The sequence below is a fragment of the Mytilus galloprovincialis genome, chromosome 6 (assembly GCF_965363235.1).
Source record: "Mytilus galloprovincialis chromosome 6, xbMytGall1.hap1.1, whole genome shotgun sequence".
Lineage (NCBI taxonomy): Eukaryota > Metazoa > Mollusca > Bivalvia > Mytilida > Mytilidae > Mytilus > Mytilus galloprovincialis.
Genome location: NC_134843.1, coordinates 3,923,036 through 3,934,706, shown reverse-complemented (window position 1 = coordinate 3,934,706; position 11,671 = coordinate 3,923,036). Strand labels below are relative to the sequence as shown.

Genomic DNA, 11,671 nt, shown 5'->3' with positions numbered 1-11,671 from the left:
ACACATAAATAGCAGCATATACAGACATGTTTGGGCTCAAACGTATGTATGCATTCAACAGGTACCATCTCCTGAACACAAGTGTTGCATGAAAAAATAAGACAATTGTAACTTGAATCCTTTAAGGTAGATGGGGTGTCTAAATTAGAATCTATTTAATACGCGCATTCGTGAATTAATGTGTTGTTCGGTCACTCGTTGAATATTTTTCGATATTTGAATTCTTTAATTAGTTATTCTTTTTATTACAGTGGCAAATGATTTCAGAGAGTGAAATAACCACGTTTATTTTACATGTGAAATTATCGGTTTTTATTTAACTGGGAAATCAATGTAATTCATTGCAACCAATGTAATAAGTAGTTAACATCATGCTTTTTGAAAAAAGATAACAAAAATAATGGGTCACGGGGTTTATTTTCACGCTACACGGTGTTCGAAATTGACAGGTTTTGTAAAGATAATGCATGGAAAACCCAATTTTCTGCAATAAAGCGTTTAATACACCATAGAATTTTGAGATAACATATGAGAAGATGGCTTTAATAGTATGCTTTCAGTTAAGAAAAAGAAAATAAAGGGCTGCGCTTTAGCGCATGATACGCCCGTTGTTTGAAAGACGACGGGCGTATAAAAATGGCAAAAAAGACTACAATGACAATGAGGAGCAGCAAGAAGATAACAGGGAAAGTGAAGATGGTGAAAGTGACTCTACTGAAAGTTATGATCTAAATGAGGAAATAGGTGATGAAAGTAAGGATTTCATTGACGACGGGCGTATAAAAATGGCAAAAAAGACTACAATGACAATGAGGAGCAGCAAGAAGATAACAGGGAAAGTGAAGATGGTGACAGTGACCCTTCTGAAAGTTATGATCTAAATGAGGAAGTAGGTGATGAAAGTAAGGATTTCATTGATGATGAAGATAAAGATTTCATTGATGATGAGGAGGCCTCTTCTGAGAATGAAAATGAGGATTTTTCTGATGATGAGGACAGTGATTACAGTGAAGAAGACACTGATGATTAAACCTAGTTCAGCTTTTCAATATTTAGCATAAAAAAACAAATATCATTAACATTGGCATATAACATAGAAGTCTTCAATGCAATATAAGGAAAGTGATATATGATTATGGGTTTTAGTAATTCTATGGCTGATTTCCAAATTTTATAGTAGTTTGAAAGAAGGTAATTTTCTTGGGGTATATTGCTCATAGTTAGATTCTGTTGAACACAGTAAGGAATCCATACTAAATTATACAAAGATGTATGCAAAAGTTGTTCAAATGGTGCTTAATATGGTGGATAATGATTATTACCTTTTTATTGTTTAGAATATTCACAAGATGATCATATTGATAAATGTTTAGGAGACTTGATTTCCTTATTTTTTTCATAAAATGACACCCTTTAACATTTAAGGAATATTTAGTCACATGTTAGGATTTTCATGTTGTCACTTGTTCACTTATTATGTGCTATTGTAGACTAGTTATGTTTTATAACATTTTTTATTGCGCTCAACCCTTCCACCGAAACCGAACCCTGTAAAAAAGCTGCAATGCTAAGGTATCATTTGTGATTTCAATTGCAACCAATTTCAACAAGAGTAAAACATCCTATATGCAAAAACAGTATTTGATTTTTATCCATAGCTTAGATAGTAAAAATGTTATCATAAAATGATATATGCCTCAGGGAACAGTTAGTATCTCAGGGACTGCTAATGTGCTTTCATCCTTGCAACCATTCAATAATAGTACAAACGTATGACATTCATGGAACATATTTTTTACAAGAAATTTAATGTTTTAAATTGAACTAAAGATTTTACAAATTTTATGTTTTCATCAGATTTTATTAAGTATTATTTGTTACATCAGTAGATATAAGCAATTCACCAAAGTATCATGGACATTGGTGAAAGCCTTTTTGAGTTATTGTCCGAAGTGTTAAAAATCCCCCTTTTTTATGAATAAAGCCCCATAAATCCAAAACTTAAAATCTGAAATTTATAGAAATTGAAAGGGAGCTTACATCAGTAGATATAAACAATTCGCCAAAGTTTCATGGACATTGGTGAAAGCCTTTTTGAGTTATTGTCCGAAGTGTTAAAAATCCCCCTTTTTTTATGAATAAAGCCCCATTAATCCAAACTTTGACTTAAAATCTGAAATTTATAAAAATTGAAAGGGAGCTTACATCAATAGATATAAACAATTCACCAAAGTTTCATGGACATTGGTGAAAGCCTTTTTGAGTTATTGTCCGAAGTGTTGAAAATCCCCCCTTTTTATGAATAAAGCCCCATAAATCCAAAACTTAAAATCTGAAATTAAAAAAAAACGAAAGGGAGCTTACGTCAATAGATATAAACAATTCACTTAGTTTCATTGAAATTGGTGAAAGTGTTTTTGAGTTATTTTCCGAAGTGTGGACGACGGACGGACAACGGTATACCATAATACGTCCCGTCTAAAAGACGGGCGTATAAAAATGGGTCACCGGACCCGTTGTCTTGCTACAGTAAAAAATAGGTAAATTCCTAACACATTCTATTGTAAAAGTACCTTAATCTGAATTATCTGCCCTTGCATTTGAGTTGCCTCCCCTTATGTGGCAAAGTTGGAAAAAATTTAATCAAACAAAAGTTTTCTGTCATAAATATGATAAAACATGTCATTTCTATATTGAAATGAAAGTTCTTACACATGAATTACCTACTACTCTAAAAACTTGCACTTTCTATTAAAGATCTAGACCTTATTTTCTGGTATTTCTAAATCCAAGATGGAGGAAGACACCTTATCTACCTTTAGGGCAAGGTAGAATACAAACAAACAAATAAATAGCTAAAATGTTCTATTACGAATCAGATAAATTGCAGTATACATCAAATGGGTTTAATCTTATTTAGGCACTTATTTCCGACTAGGGTCTAGTAATCATTAAGTAAAAGTAAAATCACAAAAATACTGAACTCCGAGGAAAATTCAATCGGAAAGTCCTAATCACATGGCAATATTAAATGACAAAACACATCAAACGAATGAACAACAACTGTCATATTCCTGACTTGTTAAAGGCATTTTCAAATGTCACTTATTTAAGAAATAAATACTCCAAAAAGGTTATCACAAATGTTTACTGCTTATAACAAAGCGTACTGAACTGTTATAAAACTAATTCTATTCTCCTATAGGTTTCTTCTTCCCAGTCTATATATAAGTCCTGCTCGGATCCATTGGTTGGTCTTTCGTCGGATCACGTGGGCTCCGACTGGATGTTTAACAATAAAAATATGTTACAATTCTCTCTTTCCAGGACTGATGAATCCCTATTCCAGAAAAAAACATATATCATTAGCGAATAAAATCTTAAATACTTAATGACGTAAACTACTGCTTAAAGTTCTTTTCGTGTTCCACAATCATTCCGTTCCGGTTTGTTTAAAGTTCTGCTAACTTATCCTATCACGAACTCTTTGTGATCCTTCTTGAACTTTGACAAAATTGCCCCAATTCCAAAATGACTCGCATCTGTATCTAATATAATCTCTTCTCCGTCGATTTCTCGATATGCAAATACAGGAGTGCTTGAAGGCTTTTCCTTGAGTAACCGGAAAGTTTGTTCACAATCACTTGCCCATTCCCAGGAAGCTTTTAACTGCAATAAATCAAATTGACACTTAGCTAATTTTCGAAAAATCCTTGATAAATCTTGTTAATAAGAAATCAGTCCAGTGAAAGATCTTCATTCAGAAACAGTTTGCGGGTCGTCCGCACCCGTTCTGTTGACATAATATGTCCGCGATACTCTACCTCGTGTTTAAAAACTACGCTTTGCAGCCTTGAGCTTTAATCCAGAATCGTATAACCTCTGAAAAACTTTCTGCAAATTAACCAACTGATCATCAACTGTTTCGCTAAATACTATTATATCATCTAGGTACAAAACTAGAACATGCCACTGCAATCCTCGCATTGCTGTCGCAATAATTCTTTGAAACGTAGCTCCTGCGTTGCACAATCCAAACGGCATCGTTACATATTGGTATAATCCACCTCTGGGTGAAGAAAATGCAGCCTTTTCCTTATCTGATGGATTCATAGGCACCTGATGATAAGCCATACACAGGTCCAAAACTGACATTCACTTGACTCCACTGAGTGCATCTATATCATCTTCTATCGTCTTATCTTTCAATTTCCTACTAGAACACACCCGCGAAATCGCGGGGAAATAGAGCGTATGTAAACTGTAAAAAAAATTAAACTGACTGGAGAATTTCAGGAGCGATATCAAAAGTCAAAGGTACTTAGGGACTGGGCACATTTTTTGCCCTCCCCCTATTTTCCAAATACCGATTTTTATACCTTCTGTTTTTCTGTACTCTATGAACATGCATATATACTTTAATTACTATACAGAGAATTTCAGGAGAGGTGTCAAAAGTCAAAGGTACTTAGGGACTGGGCCCATTTATTGCCCTCCCCCTATTTTCCAAATACCGATTTTTATACCTTCTATTTTTCTGTACTCTATGAACATGCATATATACTTTAATTAAATTACTATACAGAGAATTTCAGGAGAGGTATCAAAGTCAAAGGTACTTACATATATATATATATACATCAGTGAACGCCATGAATAGTAAAGAGCCCCCCCCCCCCAAGATAACCATTGGAATTTATAGTAAATTATAACAAATACAGTTATTCATAGTAAATGTATGTATACAGAAATATATCCACAGTGACCGCCGTTGATAGTAAACCATAGGCGGATCCCAAAGGGGGGGGGGGGGGCGTTGAAAAAATTTTGTTGATTATATGGGGAATCACTGGAGCATGAGAGGAAGGCCCCCCCTTTTAGGTCAGTCAGTTTCCCCCCCCCCCTAATGAAAAGTTCTGGATCCACCACTGTAAACTAATTGATAGTAAATAGCCAATATTATTCATTTTCGTTTTCCTCCCAAAATAACCAAAAATGAAACACGTTAAGCAAGTATGATGAATGCTAACTCAAAATGATAGCAGATAGCAAATTTATATACTTTATTCATAGTCTTTGTATGTTCAAGGTACAGAAAAGGAATTTATAGTAAATTATAACAAATACAGTTATTCATAGTAAATGTATACATGTAAGTATGTACAGAAATATATCCGCAGTGACCGCCGTTGATTATAAACCATAGGCGGATCCCAAGGGGAGGGGGGGGGGGCTGGAGGCCCTGCCCCCCATTTCGTTGAAAAAAAATTGTTGATTATATATATGGGGAATCACTGAAGCATGAGAGGAACGCCCCCCCCCCCTTTTAGGTCAGTCAGTGCCCCCTCCCTTATGAAAAGTTCTGGATCCACTGTAAACTAATTGATAGTAAATAGCAAATATTATTCATTTTCGTTTTCCTCCCAAAATAACCCAAACTGAAACACGTTAAGCAAGGATGATACATGCTAGAACTCAAAATGACAGCAGAAATAAAATTTATATACTTTATTCATAGTCTTTGTATGTTCAAAGTACAGAAAAACATAAACCGGAAGTCTAATCTGACTTAAAGTTTTGTCCAATGACGGGAAAATATCCGGACGCATTCTTTTTCGTTTTTATCCCAAAATGACCCCAACTGAATGATCATAAGAATGGATGACAAATGCGACTATACATGTTACCTATAGGACTCAGAGGCATGATGATTAATTTATTGTGGAAGGAGGAGAAGCGACACCCAAAATGAGGTCTTCTCGTTTAATAGTATAGATAATCAACACACAGCCTTTCTTCTGCACTAATACTAACCCTGAAGACCAGGGGCTATTGGACTTCTCAATAAATTTCTTTTCTCCAATTTCTTAATTTCATCTTCAATCGTCTGACGTTTATAAAGTGGTACCAATTCTTCTATCAATTTGATACTATGCATAACAATTGTTGTTGTCTTTCCTGGACCTGATGCCGGATCATAGAAAGTATCTCTATACTTCAGCAGATTCTCCCAAAACCTCTCGCCTTTACTCTGTGTGAGGTTTTCTCTTCAATCTCTACATTTCCGTCTTATACTCTGGGCTTTGTGCTGAGGATCCGTGTCAATTTCTCGAACATGACAAACAGTCCCTTCCTTCATCAATTCAATGTCACTTGCAATTTCTATGCTGGAACAAACACTCAAATATGAGTTACTTCGTTAAAAACAATATCGGTATCACAAGGATTCAGGATCCTCGAATACAAATGTGAACGTGATGCATTCACTTAAAATTCTTCCAATGGCTAAACCATACTTCCTTAATGAAAATATGCTACACAATGACAGTTGGAAACCAAAATGGACTTCATTGCCTGCCATCGAATCTTTGTGTCAGGAACTTTTGAAATGCAGCTGTATGGGTACAGTGTGACTGTGATTACTACCGATTATGTCTTCAATGTACGGGTTGTACTAAATTATAATCCTGGTACCTTTGATAACTATTATTTACATCCACCTATCAGTTAGATACATGTTAGATAAAGCAACATGTCTTTCTAACCAAAATAAGCTATTTGAATTGAACAGAGTAAAACATCTCTCTGGTCATTTTGAATAAAAGTAAATTCGTTGTAACAAACACCTGTTTTAATTTTGAATTAACATTTATTTAAACTTCATACCAAATTTCATGCTTGTATCAAGATTTGAAAAATTGTTTGCATAATAGCTCCCACTATTATTCTACTACACAAGTTATAACAGACCCCCTTAAAAGAACAAAATGAGCATGAGGCAAAATCCATTTCAAAACACGTCGAACACGTGATTCAACACCAAAGTTGATGTAAACCTAGCTATTCAGTCACACGACTTCCAATATTTCAATCCTTTATGGGTTGGTTTAAAATACAACCAGATGCTCCGCAGGGCGCAGCTTTATACGACCGCAGAGATCGAACTCTGAACAGTTGGGGTAAGTATGAACACAACATGTAAGCTTGATACAGCTCTGAATTTAAATTGTGATTAAATAGTTGACACAACAAAGGTTTCTGACACGGAATGAATGTGGTCTAAGAACTTAAACTAAAAAATTTTAAATTAAACATTTACCTATTATGGTCCAATATCCAAAATCTAAATATATGGTTAGATTCAGCATATTGAAGAACCCCATATATTCAATTTTTGTTGAAATCAAACAAAGTTTAATTTTGGACCCCGATTTGGACCAACTTGAAAACTGGACCCATGATAAAAAATCTGAGTACATGTTTAGATTCAGCATATCAAAGAACCCCAAGAATTCAATTTTTGTTAAAATCGAACTAACTTTAATTTTGGACTCTTTGGACCTTAATGTAGACCAATTTGAAAACAGGACCAAAAATTAAGAATCTAAGTACAGGGTTAGATTTGGCATATCAAATAACCCCAATAATTCATTTTTTGATGAAATCAAACAAAGTTTAATTTTGGACCCTTTTGGCCCCTAATTCCTAAACTGTTTGGACCAAAACTCCCAAAATCAATCCCAAACTTCCTTTTGTGGTCATAAACCTTATTTTAAAATTTCATAGATTTCTGTGAAAAAAAACAAGAAAAATGCTTATTTGGGCCCCTAATTCCTAAACTGTTGGGACCAAAACTCCCAAAAACCTTCCTTTTATGGTCATAAACTTTGTGTTTAAATTTTAGATTTCTATTTACTTATACTAAAGTTATAGTGCGAAAACCAAATGTCTTCGGACGACGACAAAGACGACGATGACGCCTATGTCATACCAATATGCGACCAAAAAATTTTCAAATTTTTGCGGTCATATAAAAATATGTAAGCAATGAACGTGGTTGTTAAATTTGATATATGTTTTTTTTGTGCTTCTTTGCTTTAAAACAAGGTTTAATCTACCATTTTCTGAATATGATAATGCCTGTAGCAAGTCAGGAATATGACAAATGGAAAAGGGTTATAGCTGTACAGGATTTCCATATCCACACATAAGAGGAAAAGATGTAGAGGGTCTCCTTACCAACAATGGTCTAAAGGTGGAGTATGTGTACAAGGTGTCTGAGGCACCAGGCATGTCAATCTTTTTTTATGTGGTAAATAGGCTGAAAATGAGAAAACAAAAGTGCCAGGTCAGATTAAATAATAATTACATCTGACAGTAAAGTTTCCCACTCTGATCAGAATGAAACAAAGTACTGTTAAGGTCCATCCTAAATTTAGTTGAGCTGTACCCTATAGATTAAAGTCCTCTATTTTTCTAAATAAGAAAATGCATGTATCAAGTCAGGAATATGACAAGTTGTTATCCATTCGTTTGATGTGTTTGAGCTTTTGTCATGTGATTAGGGACTATCCTTTTTGAATTTTCCTCAGAGTTCAGAATTTTTGTAATTTTACTATTTAACACATGAACAGATGACATAGGTGTGTGTCATAATGTAGTACCCCCTTATCCCTGGTGGCTACAGATTTTGTGTTTGATTTCAAATGTACCACAACTTTCAGAAGAACGATTACTGACATGTTACAAACAAAATACATCTACACAGCTTTTATAAAGTTTATTTTTATTTTATTACAATAAAACATTTATAATAAGTACAAAATTAATATGAACAAAAAATAAAGAAATGTTCACATGAAGTTTCTGCATAGAAATAGAAGCAAAATAAGCTATTAAACAAAACGAATTCATTATTGTCTTATAAGCTGAACGGTTTTACAAAATATGAGGAAGACTTGCATAAGGCATGGGGATATATAGTCAATGAATTCAAAACTTTGTCTCTTTAACATTCATTTTAATCTCAAATTTAGACAACATCCAATATGGTTCAAAATTGTGTTGTCACATGAACTCTATGGAGGTATACAATATAATTAATAACAATTCATATTTTCTATGAATGAAATTTTAAGAAGAAATATCTTCACTCAAATTTGAAAAGACCTGTTTTAAAATAGCAAAATAATTGCCTTGTATATGAAATCACAATTGATCTCCTTATTCACATGCTACTTTACCTTTATATACATATACAGAACTTAGGAAGAAATTTATATTAAAGTATATAAACCATTAACACTGGATACCACGAAAACTTGCTATTTGATTATCATAGATCTATAAGAGAGTAACATGTTTTTTTTCTTATAAATACTTTTGTTGTTTATGCATACTAATTATTGGAACTACCCATATACATGATATTTTTACAAATTTCAGTTTGACTAGACAAATATTTATTTGTATGAAAGCTCTTTTCAGAGCATTTAAAACATATCATAATGTATAACGTTGATGGTGGACATAAATGTGAAGACATTTTAATGACCAAGTGTGTGAATTACTATTTTCCTGAATTATATTTGGATTTCTTCAATTTTGATAATATTTATCATTTCTGTTATAGCAATTGTTAATTTATAATTGAATTGTATAAATCAAGTGTTCTTTCAAGACCGACAGTTAAGTTTTGTTTTCCAAAGAAACTATTTGTAACTGCTTAAAAATTCAAAACTTTTTAGTTTTTTTTTAAGATAAGTAACTCCTTACTTAATATTATTATTTTTCAATCAATTAATATGTTTAAAACAATAATATAAATAGGTGTTTTAAGCAAAAAGAAACAAAATGAGCCAAGCAATTTGGCTATGTTATCTTTCATAACTGCTACTTTTCACAGCAATATAAACATTGCATTCTTGGAGAAGTAAGCAGTTTTGTACAACGATATATATTTACATGATATTTGGATCCATAAAATGAAAGTTTTATCATGAAATATCTACTTTGCTGTGCTATACGTACATTCAAATGCTAGTAGCTTGTAGGAATCTATGTTCCATTTTTTAGTTTTAATTTTAGTAATTTACATTGATGACTTACAAAATGATAATGAATGCAATTAAGATCAACATTGCAAGCAATAATCTTTGACTTGTGAATATTAACTTTCCATTCAGAGAAATGAGTTGCTTACCAGAAATATCAAAAATATAAATATAGAAGTAACTCAGAACTTGAAAATTTTAAATGTATATGAAGATATAAATACATGTATATGATAAATAATGATATATTTACATTTCCTGCCATTAAATTGTGAAAAAAAGACAATCATGAGGTTTATGTAGGAGCAATAGTTTTTGCTACATGTGAAACCATTAAGACATAAGCTGAACAAAGTTCACATTTTTTTACAGGACATTTGTGTTTTTTAATGAACATTATGAAAAAGCCTGACAATGAAAGCTTAAAATATATTTTTTTCAAATTATCTACTGTCTTTCCCTTATTTATGTATTTAAGGAAGCAATACTAGTGACCTTTGCAGACTTGATAAGTGTCCCCCTTTTGCGGAAATAATATTGCAAAATCAAGTACAAGCTAATTGTTAAGACATTTAAATTATCATAAAAGAACTTTTTGATAATAATTTAATTTATTTCATTGACACCAAGACACGAATTGCATCATAAATAATTCAAGACAGTAGAAATTCTGATCTTAAAGGCACCCCTCCTTCTTTGAAATTATCACTCTAACCTGGACAATTAGCATAAAATACTCTCTACAATTTCATGAATTTTAAGTACAAAATTATCTATAAACTTCATAGCTGATCTAAAACAATGTCAAAATCTTATTTTGACAAAGAATAAAGAATATTAATAAATACATTAAAACAATACATTTATACAAAATATAAAAACAACACATATATCTTTGATGAAAAACATAAAAAGAATGTTTACATGGTCTTTATATAGAAATACTTTCATGAAGGAAATGCAATATTAGATGTATAAGACTGGTCTAAAGGCTTTTAATGAAACACAAAAGTGGTTTTAAACAAAAGGTTTTGAAATGAGTCTTTAAGGTTTTGTATTTTACTACATAGAAATAATTACAAGGATTTTTTTAGGTTACAAATTGATAAGCAATATCTAAATATTGTACAATAATACTTATAAACATATGTGTACCAAATTATAAATGCAAAGACATTTTTACATTTTTTTATGCACAAAAATAGCACTTAATTAATTTTCTAAAATTAGTTCAACTATTTCATATTTATTAAGAAACAGAATTATGAACTTTAGATTTTACAATGTAATCAGAATTTTATTATGCTTATATTACATCACTTATGCATAAAATGATCCTTAAATATAGAAGTGGTGCTACGTTCAGGAATTCCTTGAATCCGTTTTAAGTGTTTATGACCTATTTTAATGAAATATTTCTTTCTAACACCAACATTTCAGAACCTGGTTACTTCAAATCAATTCAAACATTTTTCTGACCATGAATACATCAATGTCTTTGGCCAGCTTTAATACTATCATCACTATAGAGTCCCAACTACATCTTTGCAGCAAAATATCAGCACCTTTTGTTATTGTTTCTATGGTAATGTGAGCAATTTATTCCATTTCCAACAAAACAATACTGTTTCCATAACAACCATTGCCAATGGAGATTTTCTTCATAGATATAAAATCATTTGCTGAAATAGCCTTTCTTTTCTTTCTTGTGAGAGCTGAAAAAATAGAATAAAAATTGAATTTAAAATTAGCCAAATGTAAATTGATTGTTTCCTGTTCAAAAAAGATTGTACTTACATATTTTAATTAAAACATAATATCCAACCGATCACAATTGC

The 11,671-nt window shown here is 32.1% G+C and overlaps 1 protein-coding gene across 6 annotated transcripts in view; it reads right to left on the bottom strand.

Moving 5' to 3' along the window:
* Nucleotides 1-8,544: 8,544 nt before the first annotated feature.
* Nucleotides 8,545-11,671, bottom strand: part of LOC143078726 (septin-7-like) — a 54,951-nt gene continuing 51,824 nt past the window's right edge. For all 6 annotated transcript variants that reach the window (XM_076253668.1, XM_076253661.1, XM_076253666.1 and 3 more), the window contains one exon: nucleotides 8,545-11,548. In XM_076253668.1, coding sequence (XP_076109783.1) covers nucleotides 11,509-11,548 — 40 coding nt within the window. In that variant the 3' untranslated portion in view covers nucleotides 8,545-11,508. The remainder of the gene's footprint in view (nucleotides 11,549-11,671) is intronic.